Below are 26,631 nucleotides of genomic sequence, written 5' to 3'. Positions count from 1 at the left end.
TAGAAATGGCCTGTTGATAACTGGCTCCACAGCGTTCCATTATGCGTTTAGGTTATCCAGTCCCTTATGGGAAGGGTCATGGGTCGCTTCCAGTCTTGCCGTTACAAATGGAATTACGGAAGAACTCGGGGCACACATCAGTTCAGATAGTGCAGAGATCTTTGAGAGACAGAGGCTGGAAGCGGGATTGCTGTGCGCAAGTGAGTGTGTAGCCTGCCTAAGTCTTGCTAGATTTTCCTCCAAATGTATCACGCTGTTCTCTACTCCCACGAGCAACGCGTGAGACTGTTTCCCCACAGTCTTGCCAACAAAGGGTGTTTTTAGACTACTGGATCCTTGTCAATCCGAAGGTGAAGAAAGCACCTCAATGTATTTAAATTTCTGTGAATCTTATTATGAGTCAGGTTGAATATTTCTTCATACACTTAAGTGTCCCTGTTGTTTTATAAATGCCTATTTTGGGGTCTGTCTCCCTCACTCCAAATTAAGCATCTTGAGGAAAGAGATGATGTTTTATACATCTCATACATTCCTTAATAGCGTAGAAAATAAAAAATAAATAAATATATTTAATTAATGAGTAACAGAATCATTGTGCTTTTCTCCCTCCTCATACTATTTAAGCTGCTTTTGATAATAATTTTTCTATCCTTTGGATCACTTTTTTTTCCTTTAAAGAACAATATCGTATGTAACTATCTCCATAAAACAGAATATTTAGATGAATAAAAATGAAAGAAATCACGTATACAATCGTTTTCAACACTATCTTGTTCTCTTTTGCTGCTTGTATTTGATGGAGGCATCGAAAGGTACCTCTTGCTCTTGCTCTGTGTCTAATACAGAATAAATATTAGTGAGCACGCCCTGTGGTGGAGGGTGACGTGAAGAAGATAAATAAATGTCTTCCCCAGCCAAGCAAAGCCTACACTTAAAATGCTCCAATTTTTATTTTCTTTCTTCTTGCCACTTTTAACTTGAACACCCCAGTCCTTATTCATAAATACCGACAAATCTTTAGCACTAATTATTGCATTGATCTGGGTTTGTGTATTAGCTTCTTATAAATACATGTGTGTGTCCCGTCGATTGCTTTTCTGCGGACAAACACACAGTCATTATGATACACTCTTACTGCCGAGCCGGGTGATATCAAATTGGGCGCTATAAAGCGAGGGGGAGGTCTGTCTCAGAATCTCACAGATCCATAACTAAGACTGCAAATTGGGGGTGTTTTGGTGTTTGGGACTGTGGGGAAGGCAGCAATTTTGTCAAATGATGGTTGCAAACATCCATCCTGGAGGGAGGTCAGGTGTTCAGGTGATGCCGAGTATAGGCTGAAGGCTAGAAATGACTGAATGAGAACCTCTAATTGCCCAAGCATCTGAGAACTTTTTACTCGAGTAGAGATTCTTCTGATTCCCTTGGCTACATTATTTTCTAAAGTTAAATTCTCAAAACCTTTTAAACTACTCTAGCTCTCTCAGGAAGATTTTCTAGATGGACTTGAAGAGATGAGATGGTTTGTTCTAAGTTTACGTGGTCTATGTGCAAATCTTTCATCGTTAATGTCTTGCTGGCCAACTCAGCTTTGCTACCATCTTGTCCTGTGTCTCTGATTCCTAAATGGTAAACTGTGGTTGCACCTACCGATGATGCAGATCTATTATTCTCCAATGGATTAATGTTTTTAGTCTATTACTTTTATGGCCTTTATATCTATCCAGTGCATGCACATGTACGGTACCCAGTTGAGGTCAGGGTTCATATGCTGAGTGCAGGGCCTTTCTGAAGATGATGCCAATGGTCATAAACTGAGAGGAATGTCAGGGATCTGGATCAGGATATCTGTGTGCTAGTGATGGTGGTGGTAGCATAAGCAGTGATGGCAGTGGTGGTGGTGGTGCTGGTGCTGGTGGTTGTGGTGGTGCTGGTGGTGGCACTGGTGGTGGTGGTGCTGGTGCTGGTGGTGCTGGTGATTGTGATGATGGTGGTGCTGGTGCTGGTGGTGTTGGTGCTGGTGCTGGTGGTGGTGCTGGTGGTGCTGGTGGTCTGGACAGCACTTGGCACATAGCAGATGTGCACTGATGAGAGAATCAGTGAATGGGTGATAGTGGACATGGGCCATCAGTGGTGGTGATGGTGGTCATCATGGACATGAAGGGGGCCAAAGAAGTATATCAGGCCTGCTGACCTTTCTCAAACCATGGCAAAGCTAGTCATGGGCAAACTGCTGGTTTGGTCTTCTTGGGTCATCCAGTCCTTGTCTTTGGAGGAGAAGCTGATTGACATGTCTTACACTGGCAATGTTTTAGAAAGACAACACTCCCTTCTGTTACTGTCCATGTGTGCACAAGATTATGTGAGATGGGCTGTCTCTCTCCAGAGAAAGCTATGTGGAACTTGCAAAAACTTGTAGTCACCCACAGGTGGCAACGGCCCCGAGGCTGGACTCCAGAGCCCAAGGATCAGGGTTGCAGGGTTAAGAAAAGTCACTTGAACAACAGAACATACGTGCTTCACTTCCCTGTGCTCAACTGCCTGCCTCAGAGGAATTCCTGGGGGAGACCTAGTCACACTCAGCAACCCCGGGGAGCACCCAGCACGGAGCCCCAGGGAGGCGAGCGTGTGCGGGAACATGAGGTATAAGTAGGGGAGAGTCTGGGGGTGGAAAGGATGCTGAGGAGGTCGCTGTGAGTGTCACTGTCATCCCAACAGTCAGGTAATGGGCAGGGAGGGGTGGCACAGGTGAGTGTGGGGAAGCAGAGGACCCGGGGAGGGTGTCGACCCTTTCTGGGGGGAGGCCCGTTAGGGTGTAGGGAGTGGGAGGAGAACTCTGGGGACCTTAGTGTAGATCACCTATCTCCCCCTTCACCCCAAATACATTTTCAGTGACTCTAGGGAACTATGACCTTTCTGTGTTGTAAGAGTCTTAGGAAACATCTGTTCAAAACTTCTTTTAAAAATTTATTTTAGAGAAGAAGTTGAGGGGGAGGAGAAGAGGCTTAGCTCAGTGTGCATTGCGGGCCAATGACGCAACACCGCCAAAGCCAGATCCCTGATTCAGAGAAGCCTCTTCTTTATACCACAGGACTTCTTGCTTGGACTTCTGACCACAGGGTTTTCCTCCATGGGAATTCCTGCTGCATTTCTCCGGTGGGAATCATCTTTCAAAAGACAGGGTGTGTCTGCTGAGGGAGCGAGCACCCATCGGGCACCGTGCAACGGAGATGCCAGGGACTGTTGTCAGAGCGCCTGCATTTCCATCATTCCCCACCTCTTCCTCCAGCGCTTGTAGGCACGGTCTGTAAGCTCCAGCGAGGCTTCCAGGAAGAGTCCCTGACAGTCACATATGGGGGATGACCTCTGTCTTTTCCACAGCCCAATTTGGCTGGTCTTTGCATCATTGGAAGTTACAGGAAGGATAGAGGAAGGATCGTTCCTATGTATCCTATTTCTTGACGGTGGAACAGGGAAAAAATCCAGGTCCCTGACTCTCCAGAACCCAATACTATAAATTAGAAAAGAGTTGCAGTGGGGTCAGGAGCCTTGGTCTCGAGGTCCAGCTCTGTCAACAGCAGATCCAGTCACGGGGGACAAATCACTTCTGCCTTCAGGAGGGCAGCTCCTCTGCGGCGAAGGGAGGGCATCGGCTAGAGAACCTCTGTTCCCACCAGGTGCCTACGCTTCATTGGCACGAGGACAGTTTTCCAAAGAGAAGGAGATCCTGGAGCGGCTCCGAGGGCTCATGGATCGGCTGAACCGCACGTGGCCGCAGAGCTTCGTTCTCACAGGGTTCGGGGCCCCCGGGCCCGTGCGGCCACTCGCCTTCCTGGCTACCCTGGGCGTGTATGTCCTCACGCTGGCCTCGAACTCGTTCATCATTGTGCTGGTGCAGGCGGATGCGGGCCTGTCCACGCCCATGTACTTCTTCCTCGGCGTGCTCTCCTTCCTGGAGGTCTGGTACGTCAGCGCCACGGTGCCCACGCTGCTGCTCACCTGGCTCCGTGGGCGCCCCCACATCCCGGCGGCCGGCTGCTTCCTCCAGCTGTACGCCGTGCACTCCCTGGGCATGACGGAGTGCTCCCTGCTGGCCGTCATGGCTCTGGACCGCCACCTGGCCATCTGCCGCCCGCTGCACTACCCCGCGCTCATGAGCAGGAAGGCGCAGCTGGGGCTGGCGGGGGCCTCTTGGGTGGCCGGCTTCTCGGTGGCCCTGGTGCCAGCCGGCCTCACGGCCACCCTGCCCTTCTGCCAGAAGCAGGTGGCCCACTACTTTTGTGACCTGGCCCCCCTGATGAGGTTGGCGTGTGTGGACACGGGCTGGCATGCTCGAGTGCACGGGGCAGTGATCGGTGTGGCCACAGGCTGCAACTTTGTGCTGATTTTAGGACTGTACGGGGGTATCCTGAGGGCAGTGCTGAAGCTGCCCTCAGCCGCCAGCCGGGCCAAGGCCTTCTCCACCTGCGCCTCGCACGTGACCGTGGTGGCCCTGTTCTTTGGCTCTGCCTTTGTTGTCTACGTGGGGCTGCCCGGGAGTCAAGCTGAGGGCACAGATAAGTGTATCGCCTTGGTGTACACCTTTCTCACCCCCTTCCTCAACCCCATCATCTATACCCTTCGCAACAAGGAGGTGAGAGCGGCGGTGAAGAGGGTCACCATCAGGGTCGGGACTGCCCTGAATCAACACTGACGACCTCTGTTATCGCCAATCAGCTCCCGGGCCACGGTGGGAACCAGCTGGCAGGTCAGCCAGACATCCGATCACAGCGACAATAAACCCCCGTGAACGAAGCCGTCAGACGATGGGTCACACAGGCTGCCAATGGCCACTCGGGAGGACGTGGTCTGGGTAACCGGGCTTCACAGCCGTGGAGGGAGGGGCAAGGGGGACAGGGTTTTCATTCCTTTCCAATCTAACAGGGAGGGGGTGGTGGGAAACACCACAAAGGAGAAGGAGAAAAACAAACCAACAGGGTCCAATGCAAACTCCTGACTGGGGGAGACAGCACGATGCGGGGGGAGGAAGACCATGTAGAGCTGGGGGCAGGGGGCAGTGTCCCAGAGGAGGGGTGGGACTGTGGAAGATGGTAGCCGGCAGGCAGGACCCCAACGGGCGGCGGTGAGTGTGGGCAGAGTGGGTGGGCGCAGCTGGCTCGGCCTGGCCTGGGCAGCAGCCCCACCGGGAGCAGCAGTGTTGCGGGGCCGGTGGCTGGGAGCCCGACACTACCGCTGTCTCCCCGCTGGGGGGACAATGAGGGTGTTGTCTGGGTTCCCACCCATCTTCATGGACTATTCCTGGGAAAGGATCTGGAGCTCCACTAAATGGACAGAGACCAAGCCGCCCACGGAAGAGCTCTGCGCACCCTGTAGACGAAGCCCACGTGTGCCAAGGAGAAAACGGGTCGGGACAGAAAGTCGGGTCACATTTCCTGCCTTTCCCCCGACTCCCCACCCGCCGGGTCCTCTGCTGAGCAAAGTCTGAAAACTCCCGTCCTCTGGCCACGTGCGGATGGGAGGCCCTCCGCTGCCGGGGGCCCGGGCCTAGGGAGGCAGCCGGGACCCAAACCCTGGTGCAGAGCAGGCCGCTTGATGGGGCTTGGACGGCCTCTCCCGTGGTCATTTTTATACAAGTGACTCTTAAAAAATCCATCCAATTAGTTTTTACGCGTCTGCCCTGTGCTGGAGACAGTGGCGGCTGCTTTCAGATGTTGTCATCTTCCCATATCTCCCGAAGAAGGAGGAACCATCTCAGCGGGATGGAGGCAGAAACGCTCCTGGAGCTGCCATCGGGAATGTGGACCCAAGCCTGGTCCCTGGGTCCGAGGCTCACGGGTCTGCCCCGGGGAGCATGACCCTGGTGAGAGCAGCGGCCTCGTCCCCGCTGCCCAGCGAGGGCCATGGCACATGGCCGTTCACACCCGCTCCTACTGACAGAGCTGAGAGGAGCCAAGGGGGGAAGCAGCCCCAGAGGTGACATCCACGTATCCGGGACGGAGAGGGGTGGCCATTGGCCCAGACCCCAGATTTGCTGCTTTTTGACTATGTGATCCTGAACAAAAAAAAAAAAAAACAAACAAACAAACAAAAAAACAAAAAACAAAAAAACGGTATGTTTTCTTCAACCTCTATTTTGTTGTCTTTTTTTATTTATTTACTTTTGTTGTTGTTGTCTTTAAAATAACGGGGGCACCTGAGTGGCTCAGCAGTTTAGCGTCTGCCTTCAGTTCAGGGCGTGACCCTGGGGTCCCAGGATCGAGTCCCACATCAAGCTCCCTGAATGGAGCCTGCTTCTCCCTCTGCCTGTGTCTCTGCCTCTCATGAATAAATAAAACCTTTTTAAAAGAAAAAAAAAAGGCTCTGTAACAAAGAGTTCTAATGATGAAGTGAAAGGACACAAGCTAAGTGCCCGATGCATGAGCGGGCCCCGTATTTCAGAGGCAGCGCAGGGGTCGGGTCAGAGCATGGCCCTTACTGCCTCTCTGCCTGGGCTCCAACATTAATTCTATCATTTGCTCGCTGTGCGACCTTAGACAGTTCACTTAATTTCCCTGTGCCTCAGTTTCCTGATCTGTAAAAGGAGGACAACAGTAGAACATTAGGCACCGTATGATCATCAGTCGCCATCTCTTCAATGGTTCTCCACAGATGCTGCTGCAGTGGAAATTCCTGCCTGTGAGGGTGTTTAGTTCCACACGTAGCTCACATTTTTTTTTTAAAAAAAAGATTTTATGGGATCCCTGGGTGGCGCAGCGGTTTAGCGCCTGCCTTTGGCCCAGGGCGCGATCCTGGAGACCCGGGATCGAATCCCACGTCGGGCTCCTGGTGCATGGAGCTTGCTTCTCCCTCTGCCTGTGTCTCTGCCTCTCTCTCTCTCTCTCTGTGACTATCATAAGTAAATAAAAAAAATATATTAAAAAAAAAAGATTTTATTTATTTATTCATGAGAGACACAGAGAGAGAGGCAGAGGCTCAGGCAGAGGGAGAAGTAGGCTCCATGCAGGGAGCCCGACGTGACCTCGATCCCGGGATCCCAGGGTCACAGGCGGGGCCGAAGGCGGCGCTGAACCGCTGTGCCCCCAGGGACCCCCCGCAGCTCACATCTCTATTTCGTGGGTGCCAGAGGAATCGGCGACACTGCAAGGCAAGCACCGGCTGCGGCCGCAGCCGCGGCCTCTCCTCCCTCCTTCTCACTGCCAGCCTCAGCAGGCCGGTCAGTACACCCGGTGGGGCCTTTGTTCTTGGGGTGGCGGCAGCAGGGAGCCTGGAGGCTCCTGGGCCCTGCGGCAGCCTGGGTCAGCCTGGGTCATAGGAGTTGATGGCCCTGTGGTCTCATCTCTGTGGGTCTACACCGCGGGGCGCCTGGGGCTCCGGATCCCATTTTGGAGGCATCAGTGGCCACCTAACACCTGGAGGCAGCCCGCTGGCCCGTGGCTTGGGGCTGGGTGTCCACGGACTGAAGAACCGACCCCCGAACCCGCAGGTGCCCTGGAGAGTCAGGACCACGGGTCAACGGCCGCTCGTAGCCGCAGACGGGACGTTACCTCGAGCTCTTCACTGCTCCTAGTCCCCTCGCCTTCATGTCCCCATCTCTCCCTTTTTGTGACCCCCTCGCTGTCCTTCCCTCCAAACTACAAACTGTAGGTCGAGCCTAGCGCAGTTTCCCAAAGGGGGACACGAGCAGCTGCCTCCCACCCCAACGAGGCCCGCGAGGGAGCTGCGCCCTGGCTGCTCGCCTCTGGCCGCAGTTCTGTTCAGCCGACGGCTTTCTACAGTCGGCATCAATCTTTCAGATGTGAGTTAAATGTGAGAGAAGCACAGGCTCTTTGTGGTGAGCGTACAAGGACAGGCTGGGCTCTGTGCACTTGGCCACTGATGGCACCTGGATGGGCTCCAGAGAGAGCAGCATGCTCACCGCCGCCGGGCCAGGCTCTGTGCCCACGGCCCGGCAGCCTGCCTAGCGCGGGCGCTTGTTGCTCCAGCTAAATGCATCAGAGAGCAAAGAGGTGCCATTAATAACTCCTCTGGAACATCAGGGGTGCTACACTAGAGTCCACAGACATAAGACTAGAGTGTATCATCTAAGTAAGGTAGTTTTAAAATATATATATATATATATATATATATATATATATATATATATAATTTTCTTTGCTTCAGCAAATGATATTCCTGAAGAGTTGGACAACCGAGCAGTCAACAAGTACTTCCATACAAAAGACTTGCTGCCCACCTTCCCAGCCCATCTGTTCCTTTCTGTTCCTCATCCCCGTGCTGATAGGAAACCACCTGTAATGCTTCTTCCTGTAGGATTACGGCGTTTCTACGGGCAAAGCCCTGAAGATGAGAATGTCTTGTAATGTCTCCGCCTTAAGCAGAAGGCCCCATACTATATACTTTATTCCTCGTCCTTTGTTGTCCTTTTCCTTAATGAGACATCTTGGAGAGCTTTCCAGTTCCATGCAGAGAGTGCTTTCCCATTTTAAAATCAACCCCATGGGACTCCGTCCTGTGCTTAGCCTCACTGGGCCCCACTGAAGGACCCCTGCATCACTCCAGCCTTTGCCTATTAAGTACAGAGCCACACGGACAACCGGTGCCTATTTCACTTCCCATGTGTGCGCACACATGTCCGGGAATGCTGCTCCTGGCCTATAGTGCAGATGCACGGGATACAGGTAAATATGCCTGCATTTTCCTGGGAGGGGGTTATGTCACTTTGTTCTTCCATCAGCAGTGGATGAAAGTTCGTTTTCCCACAACAATATCTATAAAGTGTATTTCTAAACCTCGGTCCTCTGTAAATATGAAAATCTAGAAATAATGTCCATTGTAATTTTACTTTCAAATAGATCTCATTGTGTATGAAGTTGATGTTTTCCTGTGTTTAAAAAACCTTAGATTTTTTTTATATGATTGATTTGTGGGCCTGTCTCCCAAACTTTATGGTAAACATCATGAAGGGAAGGACTGTGTTTAACGCATCTCATTTTGCCCACTTCCTAACGTGATTTCCCATATTTCTCACATTATTTTTGTGATACTCGATACAATTTTTCTAGCCTTTATTTTTTTATTTTTTTTAAAGATTTTATTTATTTATTTATGAGAGAGACAGAGAGAGAGAAACAGAGACACAGGCAGAGGGAGAAGCAGGCTCCATGCAGGGAACACGATATGGGACTCAATCCCGGGACTCCAGGATCACGCCCTGGGCCGAAGGCAGGCGCTAAACTACTGAGCCACCCAAGGATCCCCAATTTTTCTAACCTTTAAATCACACTTTCCAAGGACACCTTATACAGAAATACAGCATATTAAGATGTTAAGACAAATAAAATTTTAAAATCACTTATAATGCCATTGCCTTAAAACAATTGTTCATCTGCTCACTTTTAATTTCAAATAAACAGACTTTTTCCCCCAAATATTAACAATGATACTATGAATTTTTGAACACATCCAGCCCTGCTTTTTTCACTTATATTTTAAGCATCTATAAGTTTAGATGTCATCTGCCTGTCCACATCATGAATGACTTGAGGGAGACATGAGGTCTTGTGTCTTTCTCTTGCAGAGTAAAATGCCAGGAAAGCCGTCTCTGCTGAAAGGGGATGATACAGGAGAAGACACCACTTTCTTGGCCCAGCAAGTCCTCTACATGGAAGAATTTGGCCCTTTAATATGTATTTTAATTTCCGCACTGTTGGTCCCAGATAATGTCTACAAGTCCTATTCCTGGGTATTTACATCACGTTCACAGTCTTGTAATCCTCTGAGTTAAGGCCAAGACATCCAGGTGTCTGAGTGCAAGTGAACATGCAACATGTTTCAGAGTCCAGCTCATAAAAGCCTCAATAAAAATTGACTGTGGGAATACCAATGTGATGCAATAGAGCAACAGCAAAAAATAATCATTAATGTGACCGTTCTAGGTACAGCATGATTATTCATTTGAAGAGTCTAGAGAGATGAGGAATCTATACAGAACCATGAAGTGAGGATAAAAATGAAGAGTATTTTGGTACTTGGGACTGTGGAGGACACACGATTTAGTTAAAGTCCAGTTAGAACTCTCTGCCAGGAGAAAGGTCGGCACCTCACGTGACGTGGGAGGTAGGCTCAATGCTGGCTCAGATTGAACCAGGCCCTCTGTCCAAATACTTGAGATTTTTTTCCCTCAGAGACTCTTCCAGTCCTGAAATTGCATTTGCACCCCTCAAAGGCAAATGTCTTCTTTCCCTTTTGCTCAAAAGTCTTCGGCCCCAGCATGAAGCTTCTCCAGTTGGATCCTAGAACATTTCATGACTCCCCTCTGCTTCGGTATTGATGTACTTGTTCATGTTCTGCAGTTACCTCTTTACCTTACATTTAATTTAGGAGCTGTCTTGTTCCCACCTTTGATTCAAAACAAAGAAGATAAGTACATTTGGATTTGTGAAGGATTCAAAAGCATTACTATGGGGTAAATGCTTTTATCCCATTATTGTTCTGAATCCCATATTTATTCAGGTATATACTCACAGACAGTGCTAAGCTGAGGTTAGATGCTCATCTCAAGGGTTTTGATGAAAATATCAAGGGTATAAACACAAGTAAAAGTAATCATGAAAGGGTAGATAAACCTCATGCAGAAGTCCTGGGTGATCATAATGGAGGTGGTGTAGGTCATGGCAGCCGTACTGGTAACAGAGACTTGGAACATGCACTTACAGCAGCATATTAGGTGCTCAATAAACCATGACGGAACCAGAGAGTAATGATAGACACAACAAACGTGACAACATGGAGGTGGTGATGTTGGGCAAAAAAATGGCAGCAGTGCCTGTACAGACTGGGTGCCAAGGTTAGGGTGGTCGGGAAGAGAAGCTGGATGAAGAAATTCTTTGTAAGGGGAATTGTGAAAAGACAAAACCTTGGGGGTGTTCAAAGTGTTACCGTCCATGTGTGCACAAGATTATGTGAGATGGGCTGTCTCTCTCCAGAGAAAGCTATGTGGAACTTGCAAAAACTTGTAGTCACCCACAGGTGGCAACGGCCCCGAGGCTGGATTCCAGAGCCCAAGGATCAGGGTTGCAGGGTTGAGAAAAGTCACTTGAACAACAGAGCATATGAGCTTTGCTTCCCTGTGCTCAACTGCCTGGCTCAGAGGAACCCCTGGGGGAGACCTAGTCACACTCAGCAACCCCGGGGAGCACCCAGCACGGAGCCCCAGGGAGGCGAGCGTGTGCGGGAACATGAGGTATAAGTAGGGGAGAGTCTGGGGGTGGAAAGGATGCTGAGGAGGTCGCTGTGAGTGTCACTGTCATCCCAACAGTCAGGTAATGGGCAGGGAGGGGTGGCACAGGTGAGTGTGAGGAAGCAGAGGACCCGGGGAGGGTGTCAACCCTTTCTGGGGGGAGGCCTGTTAGGGTGTAGGGAGTGGGAGGAGAACTCTGGGGACCTTAGTGTAGATCACCTATCTCCACCTTCACCTCAAAAACATTTTTCAGTAGCTTTAGGGAACCACAGACTACCAAGGCAATAAGGCCTTTATAAGACATCTATTTAAATCTTTTTTTAAATTGTCCATAGTTATATTTAACAGATACATATATATCTTTTATACATACATATTTTTATTGGAATTTGATTTGCCATATATAACACCCAGTGCTCATCCTGTCCAGGGCCCCCCTCAGTGCCTGTCACCCAGTCACCCCCACCCCCCCGCCCTCCTCTCCTTCCACCACACCTAGTTCGTTTCCCAGAGTTAGGAGTCTCTCATGTTCTGTCTCCCTTTCTGATATTTCCCACTCATTTTTCTCCTTTCTCCTTTATTCCCTTTCACTATTTTTTATATTCCCCAAATGAATGAGACCATAAGATGTTTGTCCTTCTCCGATTTTCTTACTTCACTCAGCATAATACCCTCCAGGTCCATCCACGTCAAAGCAAATGGTGGGTATTTGTTGTTTCTAATGGCTGAGGAATATTCCATTGTATAGAGACCACATCTTCTTTATACATCATCTGTCCATGGACACTGTGGCTCCTTCCACAGTTGGGCTATTGTGGACATTGCTGCTGTGAACATCGGGGTGCAGGTGTCCCAGCGTTTCACTGCATCTGTATCTTTGGGGTAAATCCCAGCAGTGCGATTGCTGGGTCGTAGGGCAGGTCTATTTTTAACTCTTTGAGGAACCTCCACACAGTTTTCCAGAGTGGCTGCACCAGTTCACATTCCCACCAACAGTGCAGGAGGGTTCCCCTTTCTCCACTTCCTCTCCAACACTTGTGGTTTCCTGCCTTGTTAATTTTCCCCATTCTCACTGGTGTCTGGTGGTATCTCATTGTGGTTTGGATTTGTATTTCCCTGATGGTGAGTGATGAGGAGCATTTCCTCATGTGCCTGTTGGCCATGTCTATGTCTTCCTCTGTGAGATTTCTCTTCATGTCTTTTGCCCATTTCATGATGGGATTGTTTGTTTCTCTGCTGTTGAGTTTAATAAGTTCTTTATAGATCTTGGAAACTAGCCCTTTATCTGATAGGTCATTTGCAAATATCTTCTCCCATTCCGTAGGCTGTCTTTAGTTTTGTCGACTGTTTATTCTGCTGTGCAGAAAGAAGCTCTTTATCTTGATTAAGTCCCAATAATTCATTTTTGCTTTTGTTTCTCTTGCCTTTATGGATGTATCCTGCAAGAAGTTGCTGTGGCCAAGTTCAAAAAGGGTGTTGCCTGTGTTCTCCTCTAGGATTTTGATTAAATCTTTGCATCTTAGAGAAGAGAAGGTAAAGAGAGGGGAAAGGTCAGGCTCAATGTTCATTTTGAGTTAGAGGCAATGCAAGTTTAGGAAGCCAATTCCAAAAGAGAATGGGTTTTATCTTATGCCTTGTCCTTCTAGACCCACACCATGGAGCCCCGATCTCATCCGTTCACACACACCCATCTTAGGGACTTCCTGGGACAGATTTCTCTGTGGGGATCCTTCCTCAGAATTCACCACGTCTATTCCTGATTCCGCTTCTGGCCTTGCCATTCTGAGTTTTGAAGGGCTCTTCTCAGAGGACATTTCTCTCTTCTCTCACTGTTTTCTCCTCCAGCGTTGACTGAGAACATCCCTGAATTGCAGACGGGTTCCCCTAGGAGACCCAGCTGGGGAAGTATGTCTGCTTCTTCCACAGGTTACCACAACTGACTGTTGACGACATGGCACGCAGGTGTGGATGCTTTAGAGCATTGACGGATGTTTCCTTTGGATCGTCAGGGGATGAGCGTGAGGATTTCTGGTCTCTCCCATTTCCCGGTGGGAGATGTGGGAGGAAACCCCGGGTCTGACTCTGGGGTCACATTCTATCCACTGGGCCAAGCACCGGCTGTGCAGCAGGAACCCAGACTCCACCCCAACTGTCAGCGGGACCTTCTGCCATCAGGCCTTCAGTTCCTCTTTTGAAAAGTGAGGATTGAACAGTGTTTTGATAACATTTACATTATTTTCAGGTTTATTCATTGATACTCTTGGCCCTGGGGAATTTGTTAGGAGTAAGATTCCTAGAGGTAGTGAATCTCCTGTCTTTGCCCCTTGCTCTGAGGGCTCATGGATCGGCTGAACCGCACGTGGCCGCAGAGCTTCATTCTCACGGGGTTCGGGGCCCCCGGGCCCGTGCGGCCACTCGCCTTCCTGGCTACCCTGGGCGTGTATGTCCTCACGCTGGCCTCGAACTCGTTCATCATTGTGCTGGTGCAGGCGGATGCGGGCCTGTCCACGCCCATGTACTTCTTCCTCGGCGTGCTCTCCTTCCTGGAGGTCTGGTACGTCAGCGCCACGGTGCCCACGCTGCTGCTCACCTGGCTCCGTGGGCGCCCCCACATCCCGGCGGCCGGCTGCTTCCTCCAGCTGTACGCCGTGCACTCCCTGGGCATGACGGAGTGCTCCCTGCTGGCCGTCATGGCTCTGGACCGCCACCTGGCCATCTGCCGCCCGCTGCACTACCCCGCGCTCATGAGCAGGAAGGCGCAGCTGGGGCTGGCGGGGGCCTCTTGGGTGGCCGGCTTCTCGGCGGCCCTGGTGCCAGCCGGCCTCACGGCCACCCTGCCCTTCTGCCAGAAGCAGGTGGCCCACTACTTTTGTGACCTGGCCCCCCTGATGAGGTTGGCGTGTGTGGACACGGGCTGGCACGCTCGAGTGCACGGGGCAGTCATTGGCATGATCAATACATGCAACTTTGTGCTGATTTTAGGACTGTACGGGGGTGTCCTGAGGGCGGTGCTGAAGCTGCCCTCAGCCGCCAGCCGGGCCAAGGCCTTCTCCACCTGCACCTCGCACGTGACCGTGGTGGCCCTGTTCTTTGGCTCTGCCTTTGTTGTCTACGTGGGGCTGCCCGGGAGTCAAGCTGAGGGCACAGATAAGTGTATCGCCTTGGTGTACACCTTTCTCACCCCCTTCCTCAACCCCATCATCTATACCCTTCGCAACAAGGAGGTGAAGGTGGCTGTCAGGCGGGTCATCCAGAAGATTAGGGCCATTTTGAAAGGACCCTGATGATCTATAGACTCTTGGATTTAGTTGGTTAGTCAGTCAAACAATCAATAAAGTAATTTTTTCAAACATACTCCATATTCCAATTCAAGTGGGCTGAGTCTTGGATTGAGGCAAACCAAGAACATTGTAGACATGGCCTCTGAACACGTACCTACCTGATAGGGGTGAAAGGACACATCTGAGAAAAAATAAACAAAAATAAGAATGTAGGTGCAAATATTTAGTTAAACTTAGAACTTAGAGAGAGATGGAACTGCGTTTGAAAGAATCTGGAATAACAAAAGCTGACTGTGGAATCGTGTTCAGGATGGGATTCCTGGAGAGGCTCTGAGAATGGAGAAAAACAAGGTTAGCAAATGCAAAATGAAAGAATTTCTCAGGTCATGTGGATTAAGAAACTATGGGAAGAGGGCTTGTAGAAGCACAGGGCTCCATGTTCCCAGAAACCCGCAGTTCAAGAAAGTATGAAGCTGGAGCTGGGAATTTATTGTCTATAGGGGGAGATTGGGGGTTAGAGAGGAGGGTGCTAGGGGTGCTGATAGTGAGAAGTGAGTCATAGAAATACGCCCTGCACTGTGAGTTTGAGATCGTCAGTTAGTCATCCTGGCAACATCATGGATAGAATCCCATGAATGTGGAACTAGCTCTGAGAACCAAGAGGGGGTAAGAAAAAGAAGGCGTGATTTCTGTTTTTAGAGAGTTTGCAGTTATATTTTGAAGAGTTGGTCTTCCATCCATCTCCCTCTCTCCCACCTTCCCTCTCCCTCTTCCTGCCACACTATCACCACCATCACCATCACCACCATCACCATCACCACCATCACCATCACCACCATCACCACCACCATCACCACCACCACCACCACCATCACCATCACCACTATCATCACCACCATCACCATCACCACCACCACCATCACCACCACCACAATCACAACCATCACCACCACAACCATCACCACCATCACCACCACCACCATCAGCACCACCACCACCACTATCACCACCATCAGCACCACCACCACCACTATCACCACCATCAGCACCACCACCACCACTATCACCACCATCACCACCATCACCACCATCACCACTACCACCACCACCACCACCTTAATTTCTACCATTACCACCAGTGACATATTGCCTAATATCAAGAAAAACAACTTCCCATTTGCTCTATTGCCTCTGTGGTGGTGGGAGGTCATGAAAGTAGAGGGAAGCAGTGCCTGGATTGGTAGAAAGAGACTGAGGGAAAGTAAAAGACCTTCATAGATGTTGATTCTGATATTTTCCCCAAGCCTCGGACCTTGTGTTCTAATTCCCTGGGAACCTAGCTGGGATTTCTCTGCAAGTTCCCTTCAGACCAGACATGGAACCGTCTGGGTCCTCATAGGAGACACATTGTCTCAGCAGCTCTATTGGAAATACTAAAAGAATACATTTAAAAAATAATTCTTCTGGGCAGCATTTTAAAAAGATGACAGTGAATGAGTTTCGGGTTTCTTGTTTTTTCCTAATGATGTTGAGATACTTTATTTCTAATGCAAGGATGATTTGGTGTTACTTTTAACTTATTTAATGAAAAGAAAATGTATGTGTGTGGGGAAGCAGGTGCAGAGCCTATCTGAGAACTGGATCTCATAGTCCTCCGTGCACTGGGGGAGGCCCTGAGTCTGCACACTGACTCTTGACCACATTGTTCTCCAGACACAGCTCCTCTGATCCCCCCTCCTGGAGTCAGTAGCCTATCCTTTTACCCTTTGAAGTGAACATGTTTTCTCTGATTCCCAAAGTTAATCATTCCTATGGCCAACCTGCTAGCTCTCGTAATAAAAATCTTGAGGAGACAAAGCCTCAGGTCTGAGTCCAGGTCCCAGTCTTGGTCCCCCTATCCCCCAGATTAAAATTCTTGAGACTCTGAGTCTTCCTTCATATCATTGTCTCTGACTATCCTGGCTTCGTGACATATGTGGGATGACATGCAACACCTCTGACCTCTCTCCCAAATCAGTGATCCTTACTAGAGCTATAGGATGTTTGGGAATCTCTGTTTATCAAATGAAGATGGACTGTCCAACTTGAGGTTTTTCTAAGGACAATGTAACCTTGGCCTCAGGTCAAGTTTTCTGACCATCAAATCCAGAGCTGGGCTCCATTCTCTGCTCTGACCATTGGTGGGGGTTGGGGGGGGCAGGTTTCTAAGTAAGAAGAAACCTGTTTTAATATTAAACCATGAAGGCTAATCTTACAGGAAGGAACTACAGCAGATATCAAACCTGTGACCCTGTCCCATCCCCGGTCAAAGCAATTGTTGCTTTCCTACAGGAGTGGGTTGGGAGTGGTGGTGGAGGGGCCTATCTGGGTGAGACACGGGGACGAGGTGTGAGTCCAGGTTAAGCCAACAGACACCGTCTGCAGGGAGGTGCACTTCTGAGTTATGCGGGGCCCAAGTAGCCATCTGATCAAAACCCCTCTGTCTTTACAGAGGATAAAACCAAAGTCAGTAGGTGGGAAATAACCAGACCAAGATTACATGGGAATTTGAAAGTAGGCTGGGAGGGAGTCAGCACCGAGGATCTGTAACCCTGGTCTCTGAGTTGTTGACCTGATGCAGAGAGTCTGCAGCCCTGACTTTTCACTTCAGGGTAGCCCAGGTGCAGAAAATTCTTTTAAACAGTATTTATGTGAGCCTACAGAGTCATTACTGGAAAGGTATTTTGCTCTCTACAGTCATAAAAAAAGACAGAAAATAAGAAATAATAGGTAATTTCTCATAAAAATAAGAAATTATAGGTAATTTCTCTAGTTCTTTGCCTCCCATAGTGAACAAGTGACAGCAGTTTTGAGTTTTACCAAACATGGGGGCATTAATTAGCCGAGGGGTGAATGAGGCTCAACAGTTTTCTGGAATCTTCTCAGGGAAACTATAACCATAAATAACGAATTTTATTTGAGTGACAATGCTCATCCAAGACCTGAATGACAAAGCTTGAGGGTGGGGCCTGGCAATTTGTGTTTCCACGAAGCCTCAAGATGATTTGGAGCAAGATCAAGGCTGAGAACCCCTGACTGACCTGATCTGAAATTGGAGGCCCCAGGCATGTGTGGCCCAGCCCGCTGCCTTGCTCCCGGAGGGAGCTGGCTGCCCCTTGGTGTGATCTGGTCTCTGCCACGGGCTGGAAGGGGGTGGTGCTCAAGGAGGAAGGACGGTCACCAGGTGGGGGAACCACAGCACGAGTACACCCACTGTCAAAGTAGGATATCCGAAAGCCCTCCCAGCGTAAATAATACACTGGGCAGATAAATTCTACGTAACGATATAAAACATTTAAAGATAATAGTTAGCATGACTCACCCCCTGAAGGCACATAAAGTGCAGATCAATTGGAAGCATGCACGGAATTAAACTCCTGCTGGGCTGTGAAATAACGTGCACTAAACTGGAGTGCCCTTTGTCCCGAAGACCTGATGTGTAGCACGGTGGCCGTGGTTAACTGTACTGCACCGTGTGTCTGAAATTTGCTAAGAGGGCAGATCTCTAGAGCTCTCTCCAAGGGGGAAAAAAAAGGATCTAGATCTCTAGAATTCTCTCCAAAAGGGAAAAGAAATTAAAAAAGGAAAAAGAAAGAAAGAAAATGAAGTATGAGAAGTATGTGAGGTGATGGGTGTTTTATCAGCTTGATCATCGTGGCAGTCGTCTCACGGTGAACAGTCCCCCCCACCCCCTTACTCAAGAATGTTCATAAGAGACATTCTCATACATCAGTATTCAAGGTCGTTATCTAACACTTTTATAACTAATGGTGAGATAGGACACACTCGTGGTTACGGAAACCAATATTAGAAAAACACGTGTTCACCCCAAATTGGCCTTTTGATGGAACAATATCTCATACAGTTTCCCAATGCGGTGTTCACGGGATCGGACCATATTCCCCAAGGTCAAGAATAGTAATGAGAGTCCAGAAGATAGGTGGTGTGTGGCGGGGGGTGGGGTGGGGGTGGGGTTGAGGATAAGTGTGACAGGGCTTCCACCAGACATCAGCTGAGTCAGATTTAATAAAATAATTCAGTTATACTCAGTGGCCTGTGGAAGTGACGGTATTAGAAGAAATGATACCTTAATGGTTTATACAGTAAAGAACTATTTCGAATGCAAACCTTTGCTCTGATGGCTTTTTAGAAACAGAGCTAAAACGGGCCGTGTGGGCAAGTATTAAATCCACATGAGAAGCTGAACAATATTCAGCATTTGGAATCCTGAACAGGAGATTGTAGGGTGCCTGCCGTGCTTTATAAAAAGCTCCACATAATTCCGGCTTAAAAATTGCCAGAAGGATATTTATTTATTTATTTATTTATTTATTTATTTATTTATTTATTTATAATCCTGTGAATGGGACCAGAAGGGAGGAAGAAAGTGAATGTGATGATCACTTTAGAAATTAAAGAGCTAAAAAAAAAAAAAAAAGAAAGGAAAGAAATTAAATTACTGTTCTGAACTTCCGTAATTTTTTCTCTTGGAAAAAGCAAGGCCACTTTCAGATACAGCTGAAATGATTCACGCACATGCAAGTCACGACCCATTCCTGGTCTCTCCTAGTGGACGTGCTTTATGACCCCCTTGGATCTACTAAATAATCCGCATAATCAGTATTAACATAGAAACAAAACAGTTGTGGCCATGCCTGTGGTAGACGCCAGGCAGCATTAGCGTGGGTCTTGTCTAAGAAGCTTGCTTCGACGGGATTCCTGGGCACGACGGTCTAGCTTCCAGGGGCTTCTATAATTATATTTTTATTCTTCTCTTATTGATAATAATCAAGAGACTTATAGAAAAGTTTCTGGGCAAACTTTGAGTTCCAAGTGATGGCTTTAGAGTTTCCTCTTAGTTATTATAGCTTATTTCCTTCCTGGCGGGCTGGCTATTCTGAAATTTTCATGTTTCCTCTTCCAAAAGGGGCTTATCCGACATTCCCGCTGTGACCACCCGCCTCCCCAGGGCTTGTAGGTGTCATCTCTGCCACCAGCAGCTCACGCAAAGGGCACACCAGCTCTAAGTGGCAGGGGAAGGGTGGATATGAGCTCTGGAAGGTGTGACAAGTGACAAGTGACATGACACGGGCTCACCTAGGTCAGGGGTTTAGGGTAGAGCCGGGAGGCTGTTGGACAAGTGAGCCTCATGTGCGCCCTTCCCGGGGGGACCGTGGACTCTGAGCTGGGTCAAACCTCGAGTGTGTCAAGAACTCTGCAGGGACCTCTGCAGCCTGAAGAGCAGGCTTTACTGGGTGAAAGCTCTCACCACCAAGGTGTTCAGCCAAGGCTAGCTTCCTGCTGCCAACACCGATCAGAATTCTTTGTCAATAACACACGCACATCCCCTTTGTCTTTAAAAATCCCTTTTTTTTGTATGAATCTTTTTTTTTATTGGAGTTCAATTTGCCAACATATAGCATAACACCCAGTGCTCATCCCGTCAAGTGCCCCCCTCAATGCCCATCACCCAGTCACCCTAACCCCCTGCTCACCTCCCTTTCCACTACCCCTTGTTCATTTCCCAGAGTTAGGAGTCTCCCATGTTCTGTCTCCCTCTCTGATATCTCCCACTCATTTTCTCTCCTTTCCCCTTTATTCCCTTTCACTATTTTTTATATTCCCCAAATGAATGAGACCATAAGATGTTTGTCCTTCTCCAATTGACTTATTTCACTGAGCATAATACCCTCCAGTTCCATCCACATCGAAGCAAATGGTGGGTATTTGTCGTTTCTAATGGCTGAGGAATATTCCATTGTATACATAGACCACAGCTTCTTTATCCATCATCTGCCGATGGACACCGAGGCTCCTTCCAAGTTTGGCTATTGTGGACATTGCTGCTAGAAACATCGGGGTGCAGGTGCCCCAGCGTTTCACTGCATCTGAATCTTTGGGGTAAATCCCCAACAGTGCAATTGCTCGGTCATAGGGCAGATCTATTTTTAACTCTTTGAGGAACCTCCACGCAGTTTTCCAGAGTGGCTGCACCAGTTCACATTCCCACCAACAGTGCAGGAGGGTTCCCCTTTCTCCACATCCTCTCCTACATGTGTTGTTTCCCGTCTTGTTAATTTTCCCCATTCTCACTGGTGTGAGGTGGAAACTCATGGTGGTTTTGACCTGTATTTCCCTGATGGCAAGTGATGCAGAGCATTTTCTCATGTGCTTGTTGGCCATGTCTATGTCTTCCTCTGTGAGATTTCTCCTCATGTCTTTTGCCCATTTCATGATTGGATTGTTCGTTTCTTTGCTGTTGAGTTTAATAAGTTCTTCATAGATCTTGGATGCTAGCCCTTGATCTGATAGGTCATTTGCAAATATCTTCTCCCATTCTGTAGGCTGTCTTGCAGTTTTATTGACCATTCTCTTGCTGTGCAGAAGCTTTTTATCTTGATTAAATCCCAATAGTTCAGTTTTGCTTTTGTTTCCCTTGCCTAGGGAAGGCCTTTTTTAATTCACAAAACAAACTGTTACTGAATATCTACTTTATGCAAAAAGAAAAATGCCAAGCACCGCACGGTGGTGTTAAGCAAACTTGGTCTTTGTCTTCACTGACTTCATCCTTTACTGGTAAAAAGAGAGAAATAAGCATATAAATAATTGAAGTGTGTGCTAGGAAAAAAATAGCCAGGCTGTGGTGAGCAGAATAAAGGTTGGAAGGTGGGGTGCTTATGGAATGTGTGCAGCAGGTAGGACGTCTTCGAAGAAGAGAGGTTAAGGTGAAGACCAAGGAATTAGGAGGCCCCATCTTGGTGGAGGGGAGCCCAGACAGATGGGCACAACGACAGGATTTTGTTGTGGAGTACGCTAAGCAGAGTGGAGTGTGATTCAAACATTTAGGGGATGTAACTGATTCCTATTTTTATATTAAATCCTGGTAGTTTTGTTACTATTTTCAGTAAGAAGGACAGCAACAAGCCCAAGCCAATCTGAGAAAGATCAAGTGGTACGTTGAGAGACTTCAACATCCCCATAGCTCAGTTGGCAGGTCTTCGGCTGGAAGGAAAGGTAATCGAGGCAGGACATGAAAGCTGTGTTCCAGTATTTATGAAACTAGAGTCACATGGAGCCCAGAAGGTTGCTTCATGACCAATGTGTGGGAGTCACACGGACTTGGGTTTCACTCAAGGAAACTAAAATTTTAATGATACAGATAGGTCCTTTTATTGTGTAATACAGTCAACTCCTCAATGGGGAAATTATAAATTAATGTTGGAAACACTAGAAAGGAAAATACTATAATAACAGGGAAGGGGGAAGAAAAAGTGTATGGATCACAGTGTATGAACTAGACTTTATATTCCATCTTTTATGTATTTTGCCTGAGAAAGAGAAAGACATTCAAAGCCAGCTATGGTGTTGTCACCAGGAGGCCAACATCAGACTAGGTCCCTCTGGGATCGGATAACATTAGAAAATAAGGGAAAAGGTCCCTTAATAATCATGTGTAAACATGTATAAAAACGAGATCACTGTACAAAACATAAAAGAAGAACCTCAGTCTCCTGGCAAATATGAGTGACCATTGCTTCTTTATCAATCACAGCTTTCACCTACCTGCTGGGTGGGACTCATTAAGATGCCCAATTATAGAAATCTCTCCAGGAAGTAGCTGGCAGGATCCAATTCAGACCAAACCGCGCTCCCTTGCTCAGACCACCCAACAGGAATCCACAAATCCTTTAAAAATCGGCTCTAACACCCCCTTACTGGAACCCTGTGTTGGGGGTTGACCCCCTCATTGTGTTGAGAGTGTGACCCCCTCATTGTGGTCAGCCGGTGGTCCATCCTTCAGCTGGAAGGCATTACCAGGCCCTAAATAGTCTCTCTCTAAGGATGAAGAAACTAAGACTGTAAGATAAGTAACTTGGATGTGGTTACAGAGTTATTTTGAGGAGTTTAAATCTACTACAGGAAGCAGGAAGGTATCTGGACACATTTGAGAGCGAATGCAGTCACCTTCTGTGTTCATCTCACTTAACTCTCACCACACATGTTTATCCAGGGACGACTTAGACTCAAAGACACATGTGATTGCCAAAGGGTGCCTGGCAATGAGCTGGGCTCAGGAGTACAGGCCTTGAAACAGGCTGCACTTGAGACCTTGGCGATGTACCTTCAACTGCTACCAACATTTCTGAGCTTAGAAATGATGAGCACAGTTCTGGAGTCTGAGCAGGGACACTGCCAGCTGTGTGGCCTGGGCCACATCATTAAACTCTCTGTGCCTTGGTTTCCCCAGATGTGAAATGGGAATAACAACTGTGTCACTCTCACAGAGCAACTGTGAGGATCCTATTGGTGCACGCGTTGCACTTGGACAGGTACGTGTGACCTAGCAGAGGTTCAGTAAACCGGTATTTTATCAGAGCTGAGGTTGACATGAAGGTTTCTGAAGCTCCAAGACCCATACTTCCCCACCCCCCAACCCCCAGAATGGGTAGCTTGAGTTAGAGAGGCTTCCTAAAGGAAAAGCCATGCAGGGCTGGATCCAGCACATGATCAGGGGAAGTAATTAGTTGGAAAGATGTGGGGAAATACAAAGTCCCTTAGGACTTGTGAGGCCAGATAGGAAATGCAAGGGTGTGTGTGGTTGTGGGAAGAGGGGGGCATGTTTTCAGAGCCAGAGTCCAAGAGTTTGTGTTAAGAAAAAATAAATTTATTATTAAAAAAGAAAAGAAAAAAGAAATGAGAGATGTAAAGCCATAACGAGATAAATAAATAAATAAATAAATAAATAAATAAATAAATAAACTATGCCAGAATACTCTGAGATGCTAGAAATCAGCTTTGTCTTTAATAAAAGTGATATATTAAGTGAAAAAAAAAAGAAGTCAGTGGCGATGGGGAGACGGGGGCATGTGGAAGGGGTCATGAGACAGGGAGCATTTGGGAGAGCTGCTTAGAGCCCATGTGGTGGAGGGCGACGTGGCATCCGTCCAGGAGGCCTCCCTGGAGGCTGGCCCTGATGCTCACCTGCCCCTGGGGCTGGTGGTCTCTCTCTTGTCTGCATCCCCTCGTGGCCTGAAGCACTCAGAGTTGGATCAGGGGACCCTGCCCCAGGGGGACAGGACTCTCTGAAGAGGAGAAAAGGCTCCTAGATCCAGCCTTGGTCTCCCATGTATGTCTGAGCCCAGCAACACGGAAGCAGATGCAGGTGACGTGCAGCTGCCGGTAGGTGATCCGAGGGCCACGCCAGCCGTGCAGGTTGGGGCTCTGAAAGGTGGGACTGATAACAAGAGATCTGAAAAGAGCTAATATTTTGAAATTGCAGAGTTGGCTTAGTGGAAAGATGACTTAAATAAGGACTTGGAGGGTCTGGTTTTGAGAATCCTAGACGACCAGATTGGAAGGGACTGGGAAGGCCATACTGCCCATCATCCTCCCCGTTTGATACTTAAATTCACTCTACAACCCAGAGGGTGACTAATTGTGCTTAAACCTGCTTTGAAAATGTTGAGAGACAGGAAGCTGCCCTGGGTGCTGCCACAGGCTGGCTCTGTGCTGGCATGAGGGCAGATAGCAGGGTCTTCCGAGAAAGTCACTCATGACATGGGAACGGTGACTACAAAGATCTAATGAGGTGTATCGTCCCGGGAGCAGCTGGATTTGAAAAGACTTGACCTAGAGAGGACTGTATGTAGGCTCCCTAACTGGGGGGTTAAAGATACTTGCTGACGTTAGAATTTTAGATCTAGAGGACGGATGCTTCTGGAATCGTTCCATGTTTGCCTTGACAGTTGGCTTCAGAAAAGTTAATTGGTAGAAAGGTAAAAGATCATCAGTTACAATTGCTCCACACCAAGGATGATCAAAAATATTAGTTGAGCTGAATTTCTCTGGGTGGGTAAGAGCAATGGGTTCTTTAACAGGATCAGGGGGGAAGGGACACAAGACGAAATTTGCCCGGCTGAGTTCCTTTAGGGACGCTGAGCTCGAGATGCCAAGGTCACCACCAGAAGGGTGTGTTCAGGTGAAACTAAAAAATACAACTTAAATTCAGGCTACAAAAAATGTCAAGCACGTCCAAAAAGCATTAGCTGAGCTCACAGGCCTGTGCTTGCTGTCCTGGGCAGTGGCGGGGATGTACCTCCGTTACCAAAATGCTGCATTTTAAACCCAACGATCTTGCCGGTTTCTGGGGAGACAGACTGGTTTCAAAGGAAATGCAGTTTGCTAAGTGGGCTCTGAAACCCAGGTAGAAGGAATCAGGAACTTTTTCCAAGGGAGTCAGGAAAGGCTTCCAGAAGAGCTGACATTTGACCTGATTTTGAAGGATGAGAAGCAGTTGCCAGATGAGGGGAAAAAAGAGAGAGGCATGCGCCAAGCAAATGGCTAAGAGGGGCACAGATGCCAGAAACACAATGAGGCAGAGATTTCTATTTTAATGTTATTTATCTTTTATCATTAGAGAGCTGAAAGCGCAGCCCCTGTAGATGCAAGAGGTTCGAGAAGAGCCCCTTACGCACTAGGCTTTGAATCAACCGAGCATATGTTAAATGGGTTCGAGAGCGATGCTGGGGTTGGGTGGGTGGTAGGAGCTGAGGGGAACGTGGTGGTGGTGGGGGGGGCTCTGCGGGTTAACAAATTAATTAGCTTGATTAAAAAATTGGTTTCATTGAACATGTTGCATGTGAAGGCCACCGTACCAACTATTAGGATCATAAAATAAGTAAGACAGGGCAGATTGTCTGGAAACTAAAATTTGGAAGCCCTCTCCAGATGCACTATGACGGACGCAGGATACGGCGGGGCTGTCACCGGCTACCATTTTTATGCATTCGTAGTCACAGTGCTTGTGACATTTTCTGTTGGTGGTCTCTCTCTCTCTCTCTCTCTCTCTCTCTCTCTCTTTCTCTTTTTGCATTTGCATCACACCGTGTTCAAAAACAATTAGAACATGCAACACTTTCTTTGGCACAAAATTCCACCAAGCCAGCCATGTGTTCCCCATGTCTATCGATGGTCAATTTCCTGAACATGCAGGATATGTGCTTCTTGCCCCTTGATGGGGTCCTTTCTGAGTCGTGAACCACCCCAGTTATCTTCCCACCAGCAGCACCCACAAGGCAAACTGACCCCTTTGTCTCTGAGCTGGAGGTTAGAATGATTAACCATCAGTGATGTTCCAGAAACTACGTCTGACCATGCCGTCCATCTAGCAAACATTCATCCTAAGGGGGTAAGGTCCCAAGTCACTGGGCGAACTTCCCAGTGGTGTCACCACAGAGGGGAACATGCACTTCCCTAAGGCTGGCTGCTTCCTGCTGGGTGCCTGCTCACGTGCATTTTGTCTGAAATGTTGATTTTCTTCTTTTAGCTAACGAACTGGAACATTCAGTTCGGGAGCCTCCTCCTCTGAGAAGCTCCTGAGAAGTGACCCTGGTCTGAGAAACAAGCGTCTTCCTCAGCCCTCCGTGGGGCTGGGCGCTTCTCGGGCAAGACCAAGATGATGAGCTGGTGTGCTGCTTCCCCGGCGAGGCCATCAGCTTTCTGGGGGCAGGGGCTGCACCTTGCCGGAGGTCTGCTCCTTTTGCCCGACACAGGTGTCTTCAAGAAGTATTCGTACCTGTGAACGGAGCAGTAAGACTTCCCCCTTGTACTCATCTCATATACGAAGCTCACCTTTTGAATCTGACTGAAGGAAAACACTAGGTCCTGGGGGAAGAGGGCTAGAATGTTTGGGGAAGGGCTCATAGTGTAGACAGCATGGAGGCCATGGATTCTAATCTTGTTTCTGTGACATGGTGTCCGTAATAAACAGAAGAGCTCATAGTCTCACCATCCTCTCTATTCTTGAACTTTCTTGTCTGTAAAATGGGTATCGCGATGGCACTCGTTGCTCATGTAAAAATTACGTAAAATAGAAAACACTCGCAAAAGTGCTCAATGCTTGGTGAGCATTAGCTGCTGTTACCCATAGAGCGGTATTCCCCGTGGCAGCAGTCATATAATAAAATACTGCCTTCCAGTCAAAAAAACCGTCAAGACAAAGGAAGTGTTGAGTTGGGTTTGGCAGTCACCTCCACCCAGTTTTCTCTCCCTCCCTTCCCACCTCAGCCTCCC

At 48.3% G+C, this 26,631-nt stretch overlaps 2 protein-coding genes across 2 annotated transcripts; both read left to right on the top strand.

The window, feature by feature from the left end:
• Window positions 1-3,629: 3,629 nt before the first annotated feature.
• On the top strand, window positions 3,630-4,693 carry LOC129515141 (olfactory receptor 6N2-like). Its single transcript, XM_055333869.1, has one exon. It carries the CDS (start codon window positions 3,749-3,751, stop codon window positions 4,691-4,693), a length of 945 nt encoding a protein of 314 aa, XP_055189844.1. The 5' UTR covers window positions 3,630-3,748.
• Window positions 4,694-13,578: 8,885 nt separating this feature from the next.
• Window positions 13,579-14,523, top strand: LOC129515140 (olfactory receptor 10C1-like). The gene has a single exon (XM_055333868.1). It carries the CDS (start codon window positions 13,579-13,581, stop codon window positions 14,521-14,523), a length of 945 nt encoding a protein of 314 aa, XP_055189843.1.
• Window positions 14,524-26,631: the final 12,108 nt, after the last annotated feature.

Source organism: Nyctereutes procyonoides, unplaced genomic scaffold, assembly GCF_905146905.1.
Source record: "Nyctereutes procyonoides isolate TBG_1078 unplaced genomic scaffold, NYPRO_anot_genome, whole genome shotgun sequence".
Classification (NCBI taxonomy): domain Eukaryota; kingdom Metazoa; phylum Chordata; class Mammalia; order Carnivora; family Canidae; genus Nyctereutes; species Nyctereutes procyonoides.
This window is presented reverse-complemented; position numbering and strand designations above follow the sequence as displayed.

Coding starts and splice junctions, on each gene's coding strand:
- LOC129515141 (XM_055333869.1), top strand. CDS start 3,749: ATGGATCGGCTGAACCGCACGTGGCCGCAGAGCTTCGTTCTCACAGGG.
- LOC129515140 (XM_055333868.1), top strand. CDS start 13,579: ATGGATCGGCTGAACCGCACGTGGCCGCAGAGCTTCATTCTCACGGGG.